At 48.0% G+C, this 26,083-nt stretch overlaps 4 protein-coding genes across 5 annotated transcripts; 2 read left to right on the forward strand and 2 right to left on the reverse strand.

Annotated features, from left to right (window-relative positions):
* Positions 1 to 361: 361 nt before the first annotated feature.
* Positions 362 to 3,868, reverse strand: hmox1b (heme oxygenase 1b). Of its 2 annotated transcripts, none has more exons than XM_084685034.1 (7): positions 3,712 to 3,868; positions 3,499 to 3,555; positions 2,624 to 2,735; positions 2,305 to 2,520; positions 1,852 to 2,127; positions 1,137 to 1,224; positions 362 to 1,050 (listed from the first exon to the last, which is right to left on the reverse strand). In XM_084685034.1, exons 2-7 carry the CDS (start codon positions 3,543 to 3,545, stop codon positions 923 to 925), a joined length of 867 nt encoding a protein of 288 aa, XP_084541160.1. In that variant the 5' UTR covers positions 3,546 to 3,555; positions 3,712 to 3,868; the 3' UTR covers positions 362 to 922. The 2 variants fall into 2 exon arrangements, with proteins under 2 accessions (XP_084541160.1, XP_084541159.1); XM_084685033.1 differs by having other exon boundaries at positions 2,624 to 2,738.
* Positions 3,869 to 5,080: 1,212 nt separating this feature from the next.
* Positions 5,081 to 7,675, forward strand: hmgxb4b (HMG box domain containing 4b). The gene is made up of 6 exons (XM_084685035.1): positions 5,081 to 5,811; positions 5,915 to 5,951; positions 6,109 to 6,236; positions 6,432 to 6,635; positions 7,051 to 7,173; positions 7,376 to 7,675. The coding sequence occupies exons 1-6, from the start codon at positions 5,674 to 5,676 to the stop codon at positions 7,418 to 7,420; spliced, it is 675 nt and encodes a 224-aa protein (XP_084541161.1). The 5' UTR covers positions 5,081 to 5,673; the 3' UTR covers positions 7,421 to 7,675.
* Positions 7,676 to 7,881: 206 nt separating this feature from the next.
* On the forward strand, positions 7,882 to 13,881 carry LOC146237779 (uncharacterized). The gene is made up of 7 exons (XM_084685032.1): positions 7,882 to 8,128; positions 9,905 to 10,254; positions 10,616 to 10,849; positions 11,057 to 11,429; positions 11,552 to 11,614; positions 11,776 to 12,167; positions 12,426 to 13,881. Exons 2-7 carry the CDS (start codon positions 9,919 to 9,921, stop codon positions 13,467 to 13,469), a joined length of 2,442 nt encoding a protein of 813 aa, XP_084541158.1. The 5' UTR covers positions 7,882 to 8,128; positions 9,905 to 9,918; the 3' UTR covers positions 13,470 to 13,881.
* Positions 13,882 to 15,310: 1,429 nt separating this feature from the next.
* lyl1 (LYL1 basic helix-loop-helix family member) lies at positions 15,311 to 21,021 on the reverse strand. Its single transcript, XM_084686170.1, has 4 exons — positions 20,316 to 21,021; positions 17,532 to 18,882; positions 16,572 to 16,666; positions 15,311 to 16,220 (listed from the first exon to the last, which is right to left on the reverse strand). Exons 2-4 carry the CDS (start codon positions 18,236 to 18,238, stop codon positions 15,697 to 15,699), a joined length of 1,326 nt encoding a protein of 441 aa, XP_084542296.1. The 5' UTR covers positions 18,239 to 18,882; positions 20,316 to 21,021; the 3' UTR covers positions 15,311 to 15,696.
* Positions 21,022 to 26,083: the final 5,062 nt, after the last annotated feature.

The raw sequence follows: 26,083 nt of genomic DNA on the forward strand, positions 1-26,083 counted from the left end.
GGCGCCACGGAGAAGCTTCTGGATGTGATAGTGAAGGAGGACTTGGTACACATTTGGTCTTCTATCACAGCTGAGTGAAAGCGGGGGGGGGGGGGGGGGGGTGAGCTGATTTAAATTGGAATGTTCTTAGGCTTCCTCTTCATTGTGGGGAATTCTCTCATAGTAGTAACCCCCCCCCCTCCCCTTCATCAAGATCGATGAGTTATGTATAGAATTTATGGCCACGCTAACTTCTTTGAGATTATAATTCCATGCGCTAGGCATGTGGATTTCAAAAATTCATCCTTATTCAGACCCACTGAATATAGATGGCCCCATTGCCCACCATGCAAGTGTAGTTTTAATTCACTGAGACTGCTACTTTGATTTATGCAGATACCCCAAAATGGGTAGTCTTTTTATTAGAACATGTACAAATATATATACAGTATATACATCATCTTTTTCACAGTTTCATATATTGTAACACTGTCTGAATGGGGACAACAATCTCATTGCATATTAGATTATCATAAAGACCATTACTAAATGTGAAATGTCGAGCTTTAGCCATTATGTCATTCATAAAAGGACATTGAATACTGTATTCAACTTGTCAACATTGCAACATACCGTTATATGCATGTCTGACAAGTATATTCTTGTATTTTTGAGCAAGCCTACATACAACTGGATTAAGTGCTGGGTTAACAAGTGCTGGTGGTTTTACAACATTCAATGTCATGCAGTATAAAAATATAATAACAGTATAATTACAAGAATCCGATCAGTATTTGATGTTAAGGCGTTACTTAGTGTGTCATCATTATGATGATGTCATGGAAATTGTCTTGCAAAGTTTTGGACTTAAAAAAATACACAATGCATCCGTGAGGGTAATTTTGCATTACGGACGGATATATGTAGGATTGAAAACACTAGTTTAGAAAACATATATTCCCATTCCAACAGTGGCAAGAGCTACACAGAGACCCAGAATCATCCTAAACAGAGGGGAGGCGTTGTTGAAACTGGCTGGAATCTGGAGAGATTTAGCAACCTCTCGGTCTCCTGAGGAAAGAGAATGGAATTAGTTACCACATGGATTTAGATTTTGTATACATACGTACGTGTGCGTGTATGTGTGTGATATTTACCATTGTCCAATTTGGAATGTGTGGCGTGCCTCTGTAGTGTGTTGTTATTCTCTGTCACACTCAACATCTTCTGAAGGCCATCAAACACCTACAAACAAAACATATCAGTCTCCTTACTCCATTCAGAGCGTTCATTTGATACTTCCCCAGAAACGACACTTCCCAGAAAAGGGTATAACAATGCGTGCAAGCATCATTTAATTTGAAACAGAACATAATATGCAAACGTTTCAACTTCCCCTTTTCTTATTGTACCACCCCACATCAACTCAATGCCCCCACTCCATCTCCAACCCTCCTCACCACAAGTCCTCCAACCCTCCTCACTACCTGTCCTCCAACCCTCCCTCCAACCCTCCTCACTACCTGTCCTCCAACCCTCCCTCCAACCCTCCTCACTACCTGTCCTCCAACCCTCCCTCCAACCCTCCCTCCAACCCTCCCTCCAACCCTCCCTCCAACCCTCCTCACTACCAGTCCTCCAACCCTCCCCTCCAACCCTCCCCTCCAACCCTTCCTCCAACCCTCCTTCCAACCCTCCCTCCAACCCTCCTCACTACCTGTCCTCCAACCCTCCCTCCAACCCTCCCTCCAACCCTCCCTCCAACCCTCCCTCCAACCCTCCTCACTACCAGTCCTCCAACCCTCCCCTCCAACCCTCCCCTCCAACCCTTCCTCCAACCCTCCTTCCAACCCTCCCTCCAACCCTCCTCACCTCGATGTTAAACTCGAAGGCCAGGACGGCCTCCCCCAGCACGCCCGTCCTCTCCTCCTCCGTCAGCTCGATGCCGTTCATCCTGCCGCGGTACAGCTGCTTGAAGCGGTTGGCGCTGCTCACCCCGGGGAAGGAGAAGAACGCCAAGCCCTCCTCGCCGCTCTTCAGCCCCAAAGACTTCTGGGTGATGCGACCCAGGACCTGGCCGCCGGACAGGTCGCCGAGGTAACGGGTGTAGGCGTGAGCCACCAGGTACTCTGGGTTGTCTTTGCCGATCTGAGGAGAGGAAGAGAGGGGAGAATACAACCGACATCATTTAAAGGATATTGTTATAGCAATAGTATGCTTACAGTCCATGTAAAGTTTAGTTGCCAACCAACATAAACTGATATACTAGGACCTTCGTATAATCGCTAAGATTCTATACGTCTATCACACGGACCAGACACACACCTGTCTCAGTCTATGTGCGTATCTCTTCGTAGCCGCTGGGACAACAAGCATCTCCTTCCAGTCCTTTCCATAGAAGAACTCCAGGTCCCTCTTTAAAGACTCCAGCCTGGCCAGCTCAGAGGGGAAGTAAATAGGTGTGACACAAGGGTGCTCAGAGTTCCTGTCCAACTCTTCCTCCAGAGCCTGGTAGATCTCATACAGGGAGCAGAGCAGGAGCTAAGGAGAGGAGAGGTAGTTAGTAACACGACTGGAGAAGGATTTTAAGCATACACATGAGGGCAAACCTCCAGGACATGGAACTTGGAAGTTGTAACTCCACCTTATACTGGGGCAGGCTGATCTGTCCTCTCTGGTAGCTCAGCATCAACTCTGTGTTCTCAGCCCTCACGTGGCTGTCCTTCGTCACCGCCTTAATCTGCTCCGACAAGTCGCTGCTGGAGAGAGAAAGAGAAAGAGAGAAAGAGAGAGAGAGAGAGAGAGAGAGAGAGAGAGAGAGAGAGAGGGGAAGCACGTTCACTTCTATCACTAAATCATTGTCAGAGGCTGCGTAAATACAGGTTGAATGGTTTAGCTCTGGAAAGATGGCTCAAGCCAGATGAAATAGAGAGAAAGAGATAGAGAAAGAGATATGAAAGTGGGCTAGAAAGACTTGAAAAGGAAGTAAAGAAATAAAAAAACTGTGTGTGTGTGTGTGTGTGTGTGGGGGGGGGGGGGGGGCAATCATATAGTCCGAATGTACACAGAGGTCCAACAGCTGACTAGCACATATCAAGGAACACCATGTTCACAACTGTAAAAGGTCTTTAACACCTGATATGGTTCGGTCTATGCACATTATACTGCAGCAAAAGTATCTTTAAGCAAACTCAGCAACATACAGTAAAATAGACCTACTGACATGTTTAATCTAAACATTTCATGCAACATATTAATTATAATAAAACATGATAGTGCTCATTAAATCTTTGAAAAAGAAGAACATTGCAAAAGCACAGTGTTAGTGAAATTGAGATGTAAAGTATATAATGTCCTTGCATGTTTGTTTAATATTCCATGCGTGCATTAAAAGGTAAGTGTGTAGATTCAGCAAGGTACAACTTATTCCATTTCTAAAACTTAAGCTGAGGTTGGTTTAGTTCAATGTTCGTATTCATGTTCCTTTGGATTAAAGCGTCTGTTAAATTAACACATTACCTGTTTGTCAACACAGCTTCTGTATGCATCTTGTTTTGTTTCTCCATGTCTGTATATCTGAGAAGTAGAATAAATCATTATGAACAGAGCATCTAAAGTCATTGTTTTAATTGTTATACACACACACACACACACACACACACACACAGTATAATAGGCTACATGTATGTTACAGTTTAGTACAGTTTTCCAGATACACAAAGTTTCACTCACCACTTCTGAAGTTATCGCGTCGTTTATTGTGAGATCCAAGTGGTCCTCTGTCACCAGTCAGTGTCTCAAGTGCAGTGTGCGTTCTGTGTGTCTCCTCCTCAGTTCTCTCTCTTTATATCCTCCTCCCCCTCCGTTCTCTCTTGGTCAGCTGAGGGAATCAGGAACTAGTGTGACTGAGTCAACACTGAAGAACACTGAGTACGACGAATCGGAGCTAAACATGACACAGCAACTCTGAGATTGGTCCGAGTACAGAAGGGGAGGGAGGGATTTAGTCTAAACATGAATCGGCAGTTTTGCGGAAAACAGGATGGGAGGGACTTTGATTTAATTTAACATGACACAGCAACTCTGAGATTGGTCCGAGTACAGAAGGGGAGGGAGGGATTTAGTCTAAACATGAATCGGCAGTTTTGCGGAAAACAGGATGGGAGGGACTTTGATTTAACTTGATCATGCGACTTGGAAAACTGTGAGGGGATGGTCTAAGACTAAACATGACACGGCAACTTCGGAATTTTTTGAGAAAAGTTGACAAATGGACTGAGAGAAGGGGGAAGGATAACGTGACTGGGCACATTTTAAGGGAAAGAGTGGCAGAGAGTTGACACAAAGTCCTAAATCACATCACAAAATGTTTGAAAAGTCGTGGTTTGTCGATAACTATTCTCCCTACAGACACACTGGTTTACTGCCATTTTTTATAACATTGCAAGCCTACAAATATAAATCCTAATTGACTCAATGCATCACGCTTTTTTCCACTTAGGGCCTATGGGATAAACGGTTATTTAATCACTTTATTCTTACGCCACGGTTAAGATAAAGAGTAATAGCTAAGTTTAAGGACTAGCGACAACTGATTTTCTCTTTCAGTTGTTTTGATTAGGCTGCTATTTGCTTGTCAACGCAACCGCAGCGTTTTGATTCAACATGTGTTTCTGTCCGATAACTTCTTAAGGCAAACTTTTCCACACGAACAATTTGAACATTTTTGTGTGCCAAGGTTTAACATCTCCGCCTAAACAAACAGTTTGTTAGTAGCCTAGGCTTACGTCTGTTATCTCAGGGTATTTAACATTGAGATAAGCATGGCTTTGTTACAGACAAATAGCCTAATCGGTTTTGTTAAATGTCAATATGAAATACGGCTGTTCTCAACCATGCCCCGATTGCGCAATTGTAGGCTGCTAAAGTGTCTAAATATTGGACGCTTACGACGCGTGATTTTAATGCGCTGTCAGCGATAAGTATCAGTCCTTATAAGGCCAAGCAAAGTGGGTGGATATATGGAACAGGAAAGCATGAGTCAACCAAGTTCTTAAACATGATTCGGCAGGTTTGAACAGGAGTTTTGAATTCCTTTGACAGACGGTCCCACAGGCCAGTGTAGGCTACTCACTGTTCCGCTTGTAGACCTAGTGTTGATTTGATCTACAGGTCTAGTCTTTTTAATTGGTAGCCTAGGCTATACTTCAAGGATTATAGGATACTATTTACTTTTACAAATTATATAATTCGAATGCAACAGTTAGGATAAATTGAATTAAGCAGTTATTTTTTCCCGAACGTTTAGCCTACGTAATGCAAAGACGTGATGCAATAACGTGCAGGTGCAATAAATCATGTCAACTCATTAGCTGTCGATAAACCAAACTGTCCGAGATGGCGACCCACGTACAATGATCAAATAATTAAGTAATGTTTATAACAACGTAACTGTAATTTTAACCAATCCCAAAACGTTATCAATATCGAACAGATATTCTCTATTTTATTCAGGTGTTCTGAACACCGGGTGAATAGGCTTTAGCCTAGAGAAAAGGGTGCTACCAGAGTTGGAGGTAACGCAATCAATCAATTTTGTAGCATAGTTAGGATGGATAACATATTACGTTTACTGCTGTTGTTGGTGCAGTGCAGCCGTTAATTCATGTTGTTGTGAATGGCCCCGGCTTTGAAATGGCTGGCGAAACGAACCTTTTAACTGGGCGCAGTCTGCGAGAAAAGAAAAGATCATACAAGGAGTTTCTCACAGAAGATGAACTGGAGGACGAACTTGATATTTCGGAGCAAAACACAGCTCAGAATTCAAACAAGGTTAGACTGGGAACAAGGCCAACGAGGTCACTAACGAGGGAGGCAGGCCTGGACACACACGTGACATTAAGAATTTATTTAGTTATGCTCTACCTTCCCACAGGACTCATATACACATTTCAAGAAAAGAAAACACCCAGGTAATAATCCTCCTCTCTCTAACTCACAATCTCCCCCCCCCCCCCGCCCCCCACCCCCACACACACACACACATACACATACACACTCATATTCTGTCTGTATGCCTTTAACCGAACGGCACTCACGGGTGCATATTTCTAATTCTCATTGACGAAGCGAGCCACACCTACAGCTGGACCAACGGCAGTCTCGACATGTATGGGACAGCCTCGCCTCACTTCCTGACGACCTACCAGACAAGTGACTCACCCGACGAATGGAGGGAGGGGGAGGGAAGCAGTGAGGTGAGAGAAGGCCGACCTAACTGGACAGAATGCAATGCCTCACAACGGTTATATTTATTTGATCAACCCTGTCCAACCCCAGTGAATGAAATGTGTAGATGCTCAAATTGAACAGCAGAGGGAAGCATTGACATCTTTGTTCTTTTCTTTTTCTGCTCATCTCTACGTTTCATCTCTATCCTGGGACCGTCTCAGGCTAGGGAGGAATCCATTCCAATGTACTGGGTGTACGTGGACGACAAACTTGGCCAATCGGAGGCCTCTGCAGTTGGTCACATGACAGCTGAGGTTTCCCCTCCGTCGAAAGATCCTGATCTGAGACCTATAGAGGCTGCAGCCCACTTGCAGCTGTTGGGAGAATCCTTATCTCTGATTGGTCACCGGCTCCAGGGAACGAAGGTGGAACACATTAGACTTTGCACCTTTTTGTAGTATAGTTAGACGTGTTTAAACTTGCACTTCTTATTTAAGATTTGCACCTTTCTGCCAAAAGTAAATTCCCTGTCTGTGGAAACTGTCTTGGCAATTAAAACCCTTTCTGATTTCCCTAGGATGACCCTAGGATGCCAGAATAACTTATTTGGTCTAAAAAGTACTGGCATATTCTTCTAGCACAGATCTAACAGTAGCTGGTCACTCAATACTGATATGTAAATGATCTTGCATACATGTTGATGACGTTGCAACACATTTGTCTTTCTCTCTCTCTCTATTGTCTCTTCTTTTCATCTCTCTGTTTCACTTGGCCTCTCTCTCTCTCTCTCTCTCTCTCTCTCTCTCTCTCTCTCACGTTTCTTTCTCTCTGTCTCTCTAGGAGATGGTAACACTATCAGGGAGTCTGTCTCTACTGCTGGACTCTCTCCTGTGTGCCCTGGCTCCTCTGGCCTGCCTCACCTCTCAAGTACCTGAGCTGAACAGCTGCCCCTCTCACACACTGGTAAACACACACACACTTGGAATGTTTTAATTGAATCCATATTGCCATGTAAGCATAAAAAAAAAAAATCACCATCCTACACAAATGCCTGACCCTGGAAACACAACCACTGTGTTTGTCTTCTGTCGTGAGGATCATAACTGCTACTTAGGAAACAGTGATGCCCTAGTACTTTCTCCTTGTTATCTTTCTTGTGTTAAAGGCTGACACTCTGGACAACATTGCCTATGTAATGCCTGGCTTGTAAATTCTGAGAAGACCCCATACTTCAAACACAGGAAGTTGAAACATTTCCACAGGAAGTTGAAGCATTTCCACCGGAAGTTGGGATTGGTTTGGGGCTTTATGGAAGAAATGGACACCCAAAAAAGAAAGATTATGCTATGTAAACGAGGAGAGGGCTTATGGCATAGCCCAGTCTGCACTAAGTTCCGATTACATATTTATGTTTATTTAACCGTCCTATTATTTGTGTTCTATTAAAATAACTATTCTAAGTTTGGCACCCAGACTGGTTAGACTTTTTTTTTCTCATGGCCTCAGAGGCACACATAGACACTTACCTGGGCATGGCGGCACGATGGGTGAGATATGGGTGTGTACGGTTCACATATTACAAGTCACCCCCTCCACTCCTCCGCCCAGCCACGGAATGCCTGGCAGCTTGGAAACAATGGGAACAGGAGAGTGTTAACGCACCCAAAAACGTGTGTGTGTGTGACGGATAGATATGGGGGAGAGATACTACCTATGACTGAGACACACACACACACACACAAGTGGAACTTCATGAAGATGAACCGAGAGTATGGATGGGTAGTGTGTTTTATACAGCATTTTTGATGTTTTGTCATATTTGGACAGACGTATAGATAAGAAAACGTCACATTAAGGATTGTTCAACACAACAGCTTGTGGAGAAGGCAGATATACAGGAACAACATAAATCTTTTGGGTAAGTGTTTTGTGGAAAGAGTTTTCGCCTCGTATAAAGCATCTATTGTAGTCAGGACATAGATTTGTTGGACTGGTGTTCTCACAGTGATGGAGTTCTCTGATGGCAACGCGCTGAAGTCACAAGTGTTTGTCTTTAGAGCTTTCATAGGTGTTTCCTATCGAGTAGGTCTCCACAACCTGGTCTCTGGAAGTAATATCTATTCTTCCATGCACATATCTTTAGCAGGGCTGGGAATTTACCTTTAGTTTGTATTTTCTTTGTGCCAACAGTATATCCAACTTGTATACCAAGTTGGTTATGGCATTCTGACACAGAGCACACCTGTCAGATCTTGTGTAGTCTTACCTTCAGGCATGCTCTGAATGGCAGCTGTGTTGACTTTATTTTGTCGTCTGTTTGGAAAAGGAACGAGAACCTTAAAAACAGGATATGCTGCCCCGTTGGTAGTTGAGTTAATCTGCAGATGATCTGCACATACTCAGTAGATAGTCGGCCAAATGTAACGCGATGTCCATGCTTATCAACTCGCCTTCAAGAGTTATTGGAAATCAGCAGACCTGTTGGCACTCTGTTCATCTGTTGACTGTTATGTTCTCACCCACTGTAGCACTATTATAACTGTGCTCTCTGCTGTACTGAACATGCACTGTTTGTGTGTCGCTTTGGATGCGAGCGTCTGCTTGATGATTCAAGGTAAGCGTATGTAACGTAAACGGTTTACTTATGGAATGAGCATCTCCAGATGGTCTAGGAGGGGACTGAAATGTATAGCATGCCGTGTGAGTGGTTGGGAGTGTGTGTTTTCGGGGAAATACATTTGTCTTGATTAGCACACATTGGTCAAAGTGAAATGCGGTTAGACTGGACTGGTGGGGTGTGGCCCGCCGCATGTCATCCAAGCAGGCAGGAAAAGTAACAGAGAGGAAGAATGAGGGAGGACACAAGTTTAAGAACGGTGACTAATCAGGAAGTCATGCCTTCAATCGGATCTTCAGCTCTCTTTTGATTTCTCCCACGCTCAACGGAACACACACGAGCAGAAAGACGTGACTTCACCCGGAGATATCCAGTGGTTTCACAACAATGTGTCATTACTGCGTCTATTTTGTGGAATTGGGAAGTTGCTACGATAAACGTTGCTATGTTTGACAACAAGTCAGGAAAGGCCCAGTCAAGCCACACACACACACCCATATATCCAGTTATACATGAGTGCTTTCTGACACATGAACTTGATGGAGAGAGTGAATGTGTACCCTGCAGATTAACACCTCACGCCCTCTTCTCATAGCTAGGATTCAGGGACAGCACAACATGCTGATGGATATTACACCTCCAATAGCTTTACTGTTTAATTAAGTCTGTTTCGTACACGTCTTTACAAAAGGATGAGTCAAACAGGAAGTAAAATAATTGCAGGGAATGGTTAAGTGTGCAATTCAAACCTTCACTTTGATACCGCAAACAATTTATCTTTGCCTTGGCCTTTCCCTCCCTGTATCCCTCCCTCCCTCCCTGTATCCTTCCTTCCTTCCCTCCCTCCCTCCCTCCCTCCCTCCCTCCCTCCCTCCCTCCCTCCCTCCCTCCCTCCCTCCCTCCCTCCCTCCCTCCCTCCCTCCCTCCCTCCCTCCCTCCCTCCCTCCCTCCCTCCCTCCCTCCCTCCCTCCCTCCCTCCCTCCCTCCCTCCCTCCCTCACTCACTCACTCACTCACTCACTCACTCACTCACTCACTCACTCACTCACTCTCCATCTCTATCCCCTCCTCCCTCCAGCGCTCTATCCAGCCATGAGTGACCGCCGCAGAGACAGCCTGTTCCCACCGGCTGAGCTCCGCCTGGTCCTCCTAGGGAACCTCGGGTGTGGTAAGACCCTGTCGGGAGACACCATCCTGGGCCAGGCTTCAGCCACCCACTCCTCTCCCCCCGCGTCCTCCAGGGTCTGCCAGCTACGCCGGGGCACGGCCGAGGGCCGCAGGGTGGCGGTGGTGGAGGCGCCGCGCTGGTACTGGAGCGGGGGGAGCATGGATGCGGATGTCCGGAAGGAGACAGAGAGGGCACTGATGTTGGCAGCGCCAGGGCCTCATGCTATCCTGCTCCTGGTGCCTGTTGGGCAGTTCACTGAAGTAGGTGGATATAGGATGGGACTGGAGTTTCTGTTCCTACATGCTGCATGCATTTTGCATATATTTTGAACATGTTTTTTTTTTGGGCTGCATGACAGCGAACTTGCTCCTCCTAAATGTCTTCAATTAAATTTAAAAGCATTGTTCAGTTGTTGACGTGATGTCTTTGGACACTTCCAATATTCACGGTGTTCACCCTTATCTTTCTCGCCCTCCTTTTTCCTACCAACCTTCTGTTCTCCTCCTCGCCCCCTCACTCCATCTTCTTCCCTTTCCTCTCCCCCTCCCCCTCCCCTCTCTATTCCCATTCCTCCTCCCCTCTCCTCCAACCCCCCCCCCACCCCCCCGTCTCTGACCGAAGGTGGAGCGCCGCGTGCCGGCCGAGCTGGAGGAGGTGTTTGGGGAGGGCGTGTTGACCCAAACCCTGGTGCTGCTCACCTGTGGCGACTACTTGACAGGCCGGGGGGAGGAGCAATACCTGAACGGGGAGGACCCAGGCCTCAGGGAGGTGATTGACAGGTGCGGGGGGCGGTACCACGTCATCAACAACCGCAAACCCCAGGAGAGGGAGCAGGTTCGAACGCTCCTGGAAAAGGTGATGAATATGATACAGGGGCAGTTTCTCCTGAGCACAGATTAATTAAGTTGTTTGGAATACTATAAAGTTGAAATAATCTGTTAATCAGAATACTGTTGACATTTTTACTGATATCATTTTAGTTTTGTGAGTGTTTCGTATAGCTACATATTGGCTGTAAAAAACAACAATTCTAAAAAAAGGAAAATGTTATTCTTTTGGCAGGTGGAGAACATGGTGGAGCAAAACGGAGGATGCTACCTCCAGAGCGCCCTGCAGAGAGAGGTGGAGGAACGAGTGATGGAGAAAGAGCGAGAACTGAGGGAGAAGTACAGCGTGAGGGTGGAGGAGAATGGAGAAACGGTCAAGTCTAGTCACGCCATAAACACAGAGACGGAGAGAAATGGAGGGAGAAGAGAGAAGGATGGGTACCCGGGGAGAACGGGAGGAGAAGAGAGGGACGAGGTCGAGGAGGGTGCGACGGTGACGGCGAAGTTCAACGGGCTCCGTTCAACGCCATCCCCTCAAACACAACACGGAACCCAAAACGGAGGCGCGCCGCAGGTCAGAAGGAGCTCCAGTTTCCGTCTGACACAAGGTAAACGACTAAGGCGCGTGGAAACTGTTCCCAACTTTGTTTTAATGTCCTCATGTAACTGAAGCTTAGCGCCAGCTTTACAATAACGCTGCCTTGCTGTAATTCTTCCCTTTGTCCTGTAGAGGGCGCACTCCTCTCACAGTTGTCTGAGGAGATCAAACCGAAAGAGAAGGTTGTCAACACCTGTAAGTGATTGGCTAATCCCTTCAGTAACTAATCAATTCAGAGTCAATATGTGTGATCGTTATTTTCTGTTCTGTTATCTTTTACCTTGCCCTTGATTGTGGTAAAAAAAAATAATCTCTAAACTTTCTGTCCCTTCCTGTTCGATCTCCTCTATCTCTAGTCCACCACAGAATCATCTCTGCAGATAAGCCTTCGTCCACTCCAGAGACCTCCCCCTCCTCCTCCCCCTCTTCCCACACCTCCGCACACCCTCCCCCCTCTCCTCACAATTCGTCCTCCTCGCCTTGCACCTCCCTCCATACCTCCCCTCTGCACGCTCCTTTCTCTTCCTCCTCCCCCTCCTCCACCTCTGCCTCCTTCTCCTCCCCTTCCTCCCCCTCCTATTCCTCCCGCGCCGCGGAGCTGCGTCTGGTCTTGTTGGGGCGGTCGGGATCGGGGAAGAGTGCGGCGGGAAACATCATCCTGGGGGAGGAGGTGTTTGGGTCGCGGACCGACAGCCCCAAAGCTGTCCCCGGATGCGAGAAGAGGAGAGCGCTGGTGGCTGGGAGACAGGTGGGTCGTGATGCGGGCTATGCGCGTATGGTCCTCGCCATGCTTGAAACAATGACATGCAGCACACGGAACTGGGTGTCAGTGTTGCTCACGAATGGAAGACACTAGAAGGATTCTTTCTTGTCAGGGCCGGTCGTGAAAATGTGTATTTGACTTGAACTTTCTCTTTCTTCTTATCTATGTCTCTCTCTATCCCTTTGTCTCCCTGTCTGTTCCTCTCTCCTGCTCTCTCTCCACCCCCTCTCCGTCCACCCTTAGGTGGCGGTAGTGGACACCCCTGACTGGATCCAATCCGAGAGCCCCCAGGAGGAGGTCAGGGCCCAGATCTTCTCCTGTGTGGCCCTGGCCGCCCCGGGCCCCCACGCCTTCCTGTTCTGCGTCCCCCTCCACCAGCCCCCCCAGGGCGAGCTGCAGGCCCTGGGGGCCCTGGAGGCCGTGTTTGGCCCCGAGGCGGTCAGCACGCACACGCTGCTCCTCTTCACGCACTCCGACCGCCTGGCCGAGAAAGGAGGCCCGGCAGGCGTGGAGGGATACATCGCGAGTCGGCGGAAGGACTTGCTGGAGCTGGTGGAGCGCTGCGGCGACCGGTACCACGTTTTGGAGAGAGGGAGCGGAGGGGGAGGAGGGGGACAAGAGGAGACGGCGAGCGTGGCGGAGCTGCTGGAGAAGGTGGAGCAGATGGTGAGGGAGGGCGGTGGAGGGTGCTACGCCTGCCCCGTCTTCCAGGAGGCGGAGGAGCGCGTGCGACGGCGCCAGGCGGAGCTGGTGCGGGAGAGGAGGGGAGGGAGGGGCGAGCGAGACGGGGGGCCGGAGGAGGCGGCGGGACGCGTGCTCCACCCTTCCCTGCAGACCCTGCGAGAGACGGAGGAGGAGGAGGCGGCGGACGAGGGGACGGACGAGATCGATAGGGCGAGGGAGGAAGCGGAGAGGTGCGTGAGCGCCATGGCGATGGAGAGTCTGCCTTCACTCTCCTCCACCTCCTCCTCCTCCTCCGCTTCCCCCTCCAAGTCCCTCCTTCGCTCCGTGCTGGAGAAGGTCGGGGCCGGAGCCAAGAGAGTCCCAAAACTCCTGGCCGGGGGGGCCTTGCTGGGTGGGGTGGTGGGGGTGTTTTTGGGAGGGCCTCTAGGGGGCGCCGTGGGGGCCGCTACTGGGTCTGTGGTCACCGAGGTGGCCAGGAGGAGATTTAGCAGGAAGACGACCCCGGCTTTAGATACAGGAACGTCAAGTGCTGCGGAGACTGAAAAAGCACTGGATGAAGGAATGAAAGGGTTGGGTGAGGCTAAACTGTTTAAGAGTGAGTGAAGGAGAATGTCCAGAGTGAACAACAGTAAAATGTGACGAGACTATGTCCTACTCATGGTGAACGAGAGCGTCGAATAAAGTTTGTTGCAAGATGAATACAGTGATAACTGAAAATGGAGTGTAAATACATGTGCATGTACATCCATATCTGTGTACATATCTGTCACTTTGTTATAGCTCTATCGTTGGCAGTCATGTGGTTGTGGGTATTACTGACTAGTACTTCCTCATCCTCTGCAAGTTGTATATGAAAATACCTGATAAATGATCATACTCATCACATGACTTGTTTTGCCCTCAAGTCAGCTCAAATGAGACTGCAATGCTAAATGCATACTAAAGCACGAACCGTTGCACTAGCTAGCATAACCACGGTGTCAAAAATCTGCCATTAAAAAGCGATGAAACTTGACCTAGTCGTAATGTCTGTCGTGCTTTTTAGGCCTGAAAAAAAGAAAGCGAATGTGCACGTCAACTAGGATGTAAAAGGCCGCGGGTGTGGTGGCTAGTGCGTTAGGGCCCTACGAAGGGGGTGGAAGGACAGAGAGAGAGAGAGGGCACTATCTCCTCGCCCCAGCCGGCCTCGAACCCTCCTGTGGCTTCTTCTATCAGCAGTCCTACGGCGGTGAGGTCACCCAGCTCCCCACGAGACCAAGACGCCTCGCCGACTCCTCCCTAAGGAAGGCCCTGCCACAGATAACTGCGCCCCCCAAAAAATTCATCCGCCAAGCCGTCCGAGAATCCTACCGAATTGGACCACGAGTGGTGTGGGGAGAGCGGCACAGACTGGATGTGTGACAGGTCTGGTCCCACTGAATGTAGTGTGGAGAAGGGAGATCCGTTGAGCCTTGCTCATACCCTGACCCCCTGGACAGTGACCGCTGCCCTGACCGAGCTAACCTCTATGGTTTCAGAGTGCTGGGAGGGGGGTTGATGGGTGAGGGGGGAAGGGGGAGGGATCTGGCTGGCATGTTACCACAAGCAGAGGGTTATGCAAGCAGCCCTTCCTGTTGTGTAGGAATGTGTGGTGTGTGTGTGTGTGTGTGTGTGCTATTGGGTCTCTGAGAGTGTCAGTTTTTTTTTAAACTTGTGCCTTCTTCTTCCATGCGGCAGTTGCCACCACAGCCCTCCTCCCCACACACACACACACACACACACCTCCAGGAAGCTTGTTGGCCGTGGATGAGACAGCACGAACTGTAGCCGGTTCCTGGACACCTGACAGGGAACATGAAGCCAAACCGGAGGGGAGAACTGCCCTCCCCTTCCCCTCCCCTCCCCACCACCACCATTCCGCCTTACTCAACCCAACCACATCCACTTTCGCCTCCCTCAAAACCAACCAAATGAGAACCACCAAAAGCAGCTACCACACACACACACACACATGCATACGCACATTCCCGTCCACACCTCCGCAAGACTCTACAGCCGCTTCCCTAAACCAAAGCGTCTTAACGAAGCGACCTGTCGTGTTAAAACAAGAGGATGTTGAATAGGGAACAGCCAAATTAAACACTTTGTATTTATGTCTGCTTTTTTGGGGTCACATGTTCACCGAGCGATGGTTGGCTTGTTCTCTCTTTGTGTCCGACTTAAGAAATAAGGAACAAAACAAAAAAAGCAGACTAAGCGAATAATATATTATTTTTTTTCTTTGTGGTTGTCATTGAAGTATGAGAAGGTTGTCTGAGGAACCGTGTGGTCATGTTTGGAGTCTTCGTTTATAATATTGTGGATTGACTTTCAAAGCCATGCCTACAATGACCTACAGTACAATGCCCAGGTTTCCTTAGGGCTCAACTCGGGGTGTGTTCAACAAAGCAAAACGTTCACAATGCTGCTGTTAGATATGTATTGTACACACGTCAGGCAGTTAAACAAAGCAACATTCTGGGACAGTGCACCATGCAGAACACGTCCCTGGGTGAACAGGCATACATTTCCCACAATGCCTCATCCAACTCTCAGGGGCTTACAAAGCCAAAACCTTACCAAAACACTGACTGAGAGACGATGCAAAACTACAAAAACTCACATGAAGAAAACCTATCAAGTTTATCCTTAAAACTCTACGCTGACCTTGCAGCTTCGATTTGCAGGAGAAGAAACCATGTTCGCAAGAAAGCATCAAACTGGACGAAAAGTCTGGTAGCTGTCAGCTCTGTATCCGTTCTGTCAGTTTGGCGAATGAATATACAACTTAATTTTGTCCGAACGTGTGCCGTCACCGCTGGTCATTTGCAGCTGCCATCGTCCTCATCTGACTCTTGACGTTTCCCAGAATGCCTCTGGTCACCACCGAGTTCTTGGCCCCAAAGCTCTCCTCGCTGTCCGTGTCACCATAGCAACTGGAGGTCGCCGGTGAGGTTGCCAGGGCGATGACAGAATCTGTCGAGTCTCTGTCCCGGTGCGCTGTGGCCAATGCCGGCTGGGCCGGAGGCCGGATGTCACGCTGGAAGAGGGGGTGCAGCTCCTTGTCGTTGGACCCGTCTTCGGAGCTCCCGTCCTGGGCCTCGTCATCAGGCGAGCCCCTGGTCTTGTCGCTGGCCTGCTGGTCGTTGAGGAGGGTGACCAGGAAGTTAATGTACTTCATGGCCAATCGGAGGATCTCGTTCTTGCTGAGCTTCTTGTCGGGGGGGTGGGTGGGGATGAGCTTGCGGAGCTCCGAGAACGCCCCGTTGACGTTCTGCTGCCGCCAGCGCTCCCGGCTGTTGGTGAACACACGCCGAGCCAACTTCTGAGGGGGGCCTGGAGAACACACACAATGAATACCAATGTTCTACCACATCCTACCATGAACCATTCATGTATGTGTGTCAAAACCCAAACGATTCTCACGGCGCATCTACATTTAGCTATTTAGCAGACACTCTCATGCAGAGCGAGTTACAGTAAGTACAGGGACATTCTCCCAGAGGCAAGTCGGGTGAAGTGCCTTGCCCTGAGAGAACGTCATTTGGAACAATCGGGAATCGAACTAGCAACCTTCTGATTACTAGCCCGCTTCCCTAACCACTCAGCCACCTGACTCTTCCTTCTAAAGATGTCCACCCAGTACTGCACTGTAGGCGGCTGACCAAGACACAGGCACGTTCTCACCGTCATTGATCTCCATCTCAAAGTGTGAAGAGGGTCTTCTTTTTATGCGGCTGTTTGTGAAGATACCATAGTTACCGGCTGCACCCAGGTATGAACTGAGGAAGTGACAGGGAAACACATACAGAGAGAGAGAGAGAAAGAGAGAGAAAGAGAGAGAGGCAGAGAGAAAACGATATAAGAGATGCCGCATGAGAAACGTTCAGCTTCATTATTCAATCACTTTTACGCCCACAAATGGAACTAGAAAAACAAGCAGGCACCTTCCGTGGCCATAGCAAGTCTAATCTGATGGACAAATTCGAAAAAGGACAACGTTTGAAATATCCACTAAAGGTTGAGAGAGCCACACGTCCAATTCTGTGTTCCGTGATTGTGTTTGTGGTGTTGATCGAGTGTGCATGCTCAAAGGAGGTCTGTGTTGATTAGGGAAGGCAACTAGCTTGATAAAGGGAGAGGATAACGAAACAAATCAATGTTTACCTCTACAACCTGGGGCTCGAGTTGAAGCGGATTTGTATCCATATGCTCGTCTCTCAGTCAAGTCATATTGCACGTGTCATGTATGTTGTTAGGTATTTACTGTAAATGTACAGATGTTTAAATGTACAAATGGATATTAATATGAGTATTTATGTATTGCTTCGTTGTGGTAGTTGTAGGATCTATCCAAAGACACAAAGAGGTGGGAAGACAAAATCTGGTTGTACTTTGCTGGGACATTGACAGCACTGAGAGATATTCATTTGAGGTGAATTTCACAATTTACTGTTATATCACGCAGCAAGACATTAAACCTCAATAGGAAATCAAGCAAACCTAGCAGTTAGTTTCACATGAAACAGAAACTCCACAGCAACACTGTGGACACACACACACACACATCATGAGAAGCCCCACCAGGAAGCCAGTGATGGTGTGTTCTGTGTGGATGATTTGTAGTTTGCTTTGCTTCCGTCTCACCTGGTGAAGAAAGGATGAGCGGGCAGGTACTGGTGGGGTAGCAGGTGTCCGGAGGAGGGGGGGTGAGGGGGCCCCGGAGGCCCCCCAGTGATGGAGGTGAGCTGGGTGAGGCGGATGTCCCCGTGGGGGGGCATGGTGGGGATGGGGTGGAGGGCGGTCAGGGGGGTGCTGTGGAGGGGCAGGGGGGGCTTGCTGTGGCCCAAGCTGATGACAGGGATGTGGGGCGGGAGGAGGACAATGGAGGGGGAGGAGGAGGAGGGGGGAGCGGACGTCGTCGTGGACACGGCGGATCTGGGTGCGGGGAGGAGGGGGGGCGGGGAGGAGGGGGCCGCGACTCCCCCCCCGCGCGTGGCGCCATCCGTCTCCACGGCGACCGGCTCAGGTGCGCCACCGGGCATCGAGGCGGTGGGAAGCGGCGGCGGGGGGCTGCCGGCGTCCGTGTCTCCCCGACGCCCCGCCTCGTTAACCAATGGGCTCTCGGTGTCCGTCGGTGAGGCGGTGGGATCCCCGGGGCTCGGATGCACCGAGGCGGACGAGGAGGAGCAGGAGGAGGAGGGCGGAGGGTCCGGGGGTGAGACCGGGCCGGGGGGGTTCACCTTCTCCGTCATCGCCCCCTGTGGGCACCTGGCTCCCCCCTCCCTGTCTGTCGTGGGATCTTTCTCCCCCAGCGTGTGTGCGTGTGTTTCTTTTGTCAAGTGTTTTTGCATGTGTGTGTGTGTGTGTGTGTGTGTTTACCAGCTGCTACCAGCCCCTCAGACCTCTCCAGAACCTCAGAGTCCTTACTGCGCTACTCCTCCTCTCTCTCCCCAGTAAAAATCCTCTTATTGGTCTGGGGACCTCCAGACACGAGCTTGTCTGCTGCTCCTCTTGCCCAGGGCAGGGTGTCTGAATCTCAGCCGAGGCTCTGGTTAATCCCTGGTCCTGTTTGGTTCAGTTCCATGACCTCCTCATGATGAGGTGAGCCTTGTACTGCGTGGGGTTTATGTGTTTGAGCGTGTTTTAGAGCTTGTTTGGGTGTTTTCGAGTAGGTGAGTGTGAGCTTGCATTCGTCGCCTCACTCACAACTTCTTTCTGCCAATGGGTGGATGGTCGATGTTCACATCAATGATGCGGTCCCCAGAATTCAGTAGAGTGTTTAGTGGCTCGTGGTTCTCCTTTCCTCGGATTGGTTGAATGGCAGTCTTTTTCTCAGCATGCATCTGTCTTTGTGTTCCTTTTGACCCTGTTTGGGTCTGGCCAGCTATCTCTCCGTTTGAATGTACGTGTTTCTTTGAGGACTGGTAAAAAAGCACATTTTATTTTCTCTGTCCGTGTCCAAGGTGTGTGGAAATTGGAATTGTTTAGCAGAAATCTGTCAAGCAAAGAAAGAAGACTTAAAGTTGTACAGGGTTTCAGACGATAGCATTTGCTAATTATTAGACTGATGATGGTAAAGTATTTGTGAAATTGTTATTCACAACTTGAATACATAAATATGTATATGAACATTTGCCAAAATCCAGTAATGAGAACATTCTAAAAGAAAATTGCAAAAAAAAAAGGGTTGAGAAAATGGTTTGCAATTGTTTTACTTAACACAAAGTAATATGACATCATGTTGACACGTCATGTGTCTTCAAACCTTTATTATTGTTCTGTGTATGTGCAGTGTGAACAAAATGTATGTCCTTATTTGCGTTATGCTATGTTAAGGACATTTCCAGTTTGAAAAAAAGGCTCTGTCCTGTTCCGGCCTATTCCGTTAGAGCTGCAAGACATGGATGAATCACATGATTTTGCAACATTAATTCTTCCCTTTACCCTAACAAGGAAAGAGTTGCATAACTTTTTAGCTCTTTAACTCCCTCTTGAAAAAGGTTTCAACATGTGGTGAGGTTTGGGAACATTGTTCAAGCCAGCCAAAGATAAAAAAACCTAATCTAATGGGCATGTATGGACATTTCCCGGATGTACATACCGTATATGTAAAGATTAAATACTAGTTATTGTACACTACACAGTGTACATGCATGATACAAGTCATGGACATTTTTATGAAAGTTGCAATTAACGTTCTGTTTTCACTTATTCCATTGTTTATGTAAGATGATTGTTTAACATTATTAAGAATGAAAGCCTGACAATGTGAATAATTTCAAGGTTATTCAATTAAGATTATCGACAATGACATTTTTCAACAAGTTTTCTTTCCATTTTGATTTTAAATTTTTGTTATTTAACATTGCTGATATTTGGTAACAAGGTTGCTATAATATCTATTGCAACGTTGTTTACATGTTACACATAACACAATGGTTTACTTAATTTAATTTTAGTTTATATGTAATGGTGTGTGGTTTAATCTCTGTATTCATCTTGCTATGTCTGTGTACATGTGTTTCACCAAAAATGTAAATGTTGTTAATAATTATTTAACAGTTTGTTTACTTATATTACTTACTTAGTTTATTACATGTGTCAATAAAAATGTTTATAAATTATGTTTAAAAAAGTTAAATATTTGCTCTGTATTTATAAACATTTATAACAAAGTTATTAATCTTAACAAAAGATGGATTATTACAGATCTACAATCACGGTCATTCGAATTATTGTAAAAATGTACTTTTAGATATATAGTATATGTCTGCTGATTTTGTATGTTTTGTTTGTCAAATAATAAACCAAGAAAAAAAGAAGAAAAAAAAGAAAAAAAGGAATTATCGACACGGTACTAACATTTCGAATCCCTACACGATAATGTAAAAACATAATTGAACCAAACACACATCTTTCTATACATACCAGTGTAGGATAGTAACCAGCGTGACCACGGCGAGTATCAGGGTTCCCCACGACAGCCTGAAGTCAGTGCACATGTCAGGTTGCGTCGTCGTCAATGAGCATGCGAGTCGTCTGGGTCTTTTACCTCGTGCTCGGTGACCTAACAGGTCCCATACAAACACCACGAGAGTCCCAGCCAGTGTTTGTCAACCACACGCGTTGTCCCTGTGACGTCCCACAACGCTGTCAGATATGAACGAGTCAGACGTTTCAGTGGGACGTGTTTAAAGACCTTCTTAAAAATGGACTGGAACCAAAGTACCCTCGTTCCGCCAAGATGTGGGCAGAGAAAATCTTTGGAGAGAAATGACAAGTCGTGTTGGACGGTTCTTTTTATCCCGTGATGTGGAACAAAAAAAGACTTCAAAGCTTCAGGAGATGCTGGGAATGTCACCCTCGTTCCCTCGTTTCTTCTCTCTTCTTCTGTCTCTCCCTTCTCTTCTCTCACACCGTGCCAGGAAGACACAATGCTCTCGTTGGTTGCCAGCCGAAGAGCTGTGGTATTGGCGAGTGAGAGGTGAAAGAGAGTGACGGAGAGAGAGAAAATGAGAGAGAGAGATAGAGAGAGAGAGAGAGAGAGAGAGAGAGAGAGAGAGAGAGAGGGAGCGAGGGAGAGAGCGAGAGAGAGAGAGAGAGAGAGATGGAGAGTGAGGGAGATAGAGAAAGGCGAGAGAAAGGGGGAGAGAGAGAAGGGAAAAGGAGGGAGAGATGGAGAGAGAGGGAGAGGGGGGGAGAGAGAGAGAACCATGTAGCAAAGAGAGTTTTCCGCTCCCTGCTGGACAAGAGGATGTGCTCGTACAATATGGTGGCTGCTGATAAGAACCTCTAAAGGCGTCTGTGGCCAGTAGATAAGGAAATGCCCCCACCCCCCCAACCCAATACCAACACACACACACACAAACACAGACCTACACATATTTGTGTATCTGTGTATTTTACACATCACAGGGAAGCATATTTGACCACACACACACAGACACACTATTCCGCCACAGCGATCAATCCCAAACTATGATGGGTCTTCGATCGTTACCACTGACTCTTGTGTCAGCTCTGAGTTACACAGAGATACAAATGAGTGAAAACACACACACACAATGGCACACTCGCACCCCAGCGCACACACACACCAAAGAACAGACACACACCCCAGTATACACGCACACATAACAACAGATACATGAGAAAACACACACCAGCATACACACATAAGCTGATTAACAAATACAATGGGGGTTTACTGTGGGGGGAATTACCTAACTGTATAATGGACATTCCTAACAACACATACACCTACATCACTTTTTTTACTCCTACTTTTCCCAGAGAACATTCCGGATTGTTTTTGTCTCCTAATGGGCCCCAGCCACAGTTTTGGTACTGCTGTGTGTGTTTGAAGAAACACCTATCGTGGGGGTAAAGTGAGACCTAAAGATGCTTCCAGAGGTGGAGAGAGCTTCCCAGTCGAGCGCTGTTCTTCTGGTATGACATCAGCACACACCTGGGGCACTGACGGCTAGCGAGCTTAGCCGACGCTTTAACTTTCCTCTCCAAGAGCTTCCTCGTGACCTTCCTTCCTCTCCCCTCTCTCTTTCTGTCTCTCAACTTTTTTGGTCGCTCTGTTCCTGACTGCCACTCTCTCTCTCTCTCTCTCTCTCTCTCTCTCTCTCTCTCTCTCTCTCTCTCTCTCTCTCTCTCTCTCTCTCTCTCTCTCTCTCTCTCTCTCTCTGTCTCTGTCTATGTGTGTATATATGTGTGTGTGTGCCTTGCACACAAGGTCAATTCCTCTTTTCTTTTCGGCCATTTCCTTGCCAGACAGTTTGAAACACAAACATTGGAGGGCCTTCAGACACCAAAGTCCTAGGGAAGTTTGCTGCCGTCATCATCACCCCCATCGACAACAGTCATTCAAATCAATGAAATGTGACAACACGTCTGCAACACTCATGAAGAGAAAACACATCGCAGTTCACAGGCACAGACTAATGGTTGTAACATTGCCCACAGTCCAAACCCGAAGACTATACAAGAAAACTTGGACACAGCATGCACTCTGCTGTTTACGATGTCATACAGTATGACGGCTTCTCACACGTTCGAAGCGCTGGTGTGTGCGTGTGTGTGTGTGTGTGTGTGTAGTTGGGGGTCTCCGAACGATTTTCCACGCTCGCGTGAGTCGAGCACCTGTCGTTCCAGCTCGTCACACGCAACAAACAGCTTTCCGCTGGGCTCGCCTCGAATTTGCTTGCCGAGTCTAAAAACAGGCACACGGGCCCGAGAGCTCTCCACTGGGAGATGCTTTCTTGCCTTCCAAATCGAAAAGAGTGCCCCATTGCTAATACTGACGGAAATACATTCACCATGTCTCGGGTTTTGCTTGAGCGACATTGAGTTTTTTTATTTTTATAAAACACTTCAAAAGAATTGGAGTGCGCTGCATTTAGTTCATACAGTACCAGAAAACATAATGAATAACTGTCCCAAAAGAGTGTACTCTGAGGAAGATCAGAGACACCCCTAAACAGACGTTTGGCCTCCAGGGGTGTAGTCTTCTGTCTGGACGGTATCTTCTTCGAGGGCTTCTGACGATAGCCGTCGACCGACACGACGCAGATGGGTGGTTCCATCTTCAAAGGTGACCTCACTGTCCGCAGACACACACACACACACACACACACACACTCAACCTCTTCCCCACCCCTTCTGTGAAAAGAGAAAAGCAACCAGACACATTTGTTGACATTTTTGCAGAGGCCCCCCGTGTGAACACTCCTACTGCAGATCGGGGGGGGGTAATAATAGAAACTAACGATAACAGATGGCTTCCTCTTCTGGCCGACTGAGGAAGAAATCAAGAGAGGATTGTTTTAATCTTAGAGGCCCCACCTCACACCCACCTCCACTTTGAAAACACTCGGCACCGACTCATATTAACGGTGTGTGTTGGTTCATTATTGATCATAGCTTGTCAGTAGACCCTGTACTCAAAGTGAACGGCAGAGGAGCGAGTTGAAGAGGCATATGAACCGTCTAAAATTAAGTCCAATTCAGAGAAGGAAGTGATTCGCTAATGTGAGCCACATCACGAACCTGTGGGGTGTTCTTAGTTACGTACGTCGCCTGGCATCGTGTTCTCATGCAACACGACCATTAGCAACGCCAGCACACACACACAAACACACATTCACACACCATCTCACATGCGTGCCCTAATGCCTCCCCCCCCCCCCCACACACACACACACACCATTGGGGGCACACACATTCTCCCTCTCACATATATGCACACGCACACACACACACACCTACAGTGGGCTCCATGGCCACGTTTCCTCCGAGTCATGTAAACACTATTGTGTACGAACGTGATAGAGATCTGCTGGTCCTAATTGTTTGGAGGCAATACTCCCTGTGTATTTCATGGAGAAAGTGTCTAATAATACAGAGTGCTGCAGCCAGGAACAGACGCAACCGCGCTACCGGCTCTGACAGAAGCAGGCCTTCCTCCGCGAGGCGCTGTGAACGTCTTGGAGTCCTGCCATACAGCTTCAAACAAAGTCGACGCAGAGTCATGGAGGTGATGCAGAAACAAGGCGGCCATTTTGGAGCCGGCCTTGGCGCAGGGGGAAAAGAGAAATGTTCATGTTTCTCAAGAACACGAGGTCACTCGTGGCACAATGACTTTAAGAACTCCAACATTAACTCTAACACGCTAGATGTACCATTTGGTCTGTTATGTATTTTTGTATATTTTACACAAACCAGTCCTTTACAAAAGAATGGTACCTCTTTACTTTGTAAAATGTACTGCATACTGTATACTGTCCGTTACGGTAATGAATCAGGAAATCTGCAATATCCATCCATCCATCGATTTATTTGCATAGAGTAGTTCTGGCATACACGAAACACTTTTGTGTGTTTTTTTTTTTGCTATACAGGTAGAAATGTAGATACAGCTATGCCAGTCACCACTGTCTTCTGCGTTTGGCCAAAAGTTCTCATCCACATCCCACCTTGTATCCTCTCTTTCAACACACCCGAGAAGGGATCTCTCAGCATGCCTGATACATCCATCCATCCACAATGCTGAAAGAGCATGTCAGCATGTGCTGAAGGGACTGGAGTTACAGAGTTTCGGTGGTGTTTGAGTCGTTCGATGGAGTCATTCAAGCGTTTGGTGTGAATGCGATGAAAAAGTGATGTATAGTTCTGTCCACACAGACTGCTGTTGTTATGACTGAACTGTGTCAAGGCAGTGAAAATGGAAATTCAGATTCAGACAAATTGTTAAAAAAAAAACATTTTGAGTTTAATTGACATGATCGACTGTAATTGGATTAACAAAGCCAGTTAAGCTCTTAAAAGTTTAGTATCTGACTTTTGTCATGATGAAGCACAAGGATTCTGTATTGTTTCCATGAATATTTTCTGGAGCAGATACTGTTCATGCCCTATTAATTCAGTATACAGTAAACACAAGATTTGTTTTAATATATCTGAACATTGGGGATTACCCTGCCTCAGCAGAATGATCCAATCCATTCCAGACTATAATTGCTGTCCATTATCTACGTCCAGTGGCGATCCAGATTGTAACAGCGCCCGAGAGACCGAACCCCAGCCAACCCTCGACACTCACACACGGCTCCTTTCCCAGGATGCACCTGGCTGGTTGCGGGGGTCGAGCGGGCGGACGCTGGGGACAGCTGTTTCCTGTACACGCTTCCTGCTGGGGGACAGGGAGGGGCGGGGGGGGGGTTGGAGTGTAGGGGGTTGGAGGTGTTGGGGGGGGGGAAGCGAGGCGTTGGTGAGGCCTTCGGTCCCCTTCCCAAACAGGATATATCTGCCACGTACGGCCACAGGTGCGAGGACCGAGGCCCCGCTCATCGCCCCCCCCCCCCCCCTTCCCACACACACAACGAGGCGCGTCGGAATCCACGGCATCGAGGACCCCGCTGTTTCCGATTGTGAGGAAGGAATGGGAAGGAGGGAGGGAGGGAGGGAAGGAGGGTGCTTTTGAAATGAAGCTCATGCAAAGGTTCCTGTCAGGTAGACCGGACTTTGCATCCTTAATTCGGACTTAGGTCTAAATGTCATTCTTTCTGCCTTAGTTTATTCATGCTGCTGTTGTGGGCGCCCCTCCACCTCCCCATCTCCCCTCCACCTCCCCATCGCCCCTCCACCTCCCCATCGCCCCTCCACCTCCCCATCGCCCCTCCACCTCCCCATCGCCCCTCCCCATCGCCCCTCCCCATCGCCCCTCCACCTCCCCACCTCCCCATCTCCCCTCCACCCCCCCATCTCCACTCAGTCTTTCGCAGACTCATTGGCTTCACCTTCCCATCAGCCTTCTGGTCTTCAGCAGGGTCATCACCACCATCACCAGTGTCTGAACTTAAACCTGCTGCTCAGGGCAGACACCCCTCAATGACCAAATCTCCCCATAGAGTCTAAGTACCAAAGACGTCTGTCAAGACCAATCCTCACATCATTTGTCAGAAAACCAATTATCTTTACTTCATTCACTGGTCTCTACTTATTGAACTGTAATTGTTAGGGAGTCAAGTGGCTGAGTGGTTAGGGAATCCGGCTAGTAATCTGAAGGTTGCCAGTTTGATTCCTGGCTGTGCAAAATGACCTTGTGTCCTTGGGCAAGGCACTTCACCCTACTTGCCTCGGGGGAATGTCCCTGTACTTACTGGAAGTCGCTCTTGATAAGAGTGTAA

This window comes from Hypomesus nipponensis, chromosome 21, assembly GCF_054491055.1.
Source record: "Hypomesus nipponensis isolate SF chromosome 21, ASM5449105v1, whole genome shotgun sequence".
NCBI classification, from domain to species: Eukaryota; Metazoa; Chordata; class Actinopteri; order Osmeriformes; family Osmeridae; genus Hypomesus; species Hypomesus nipponensis.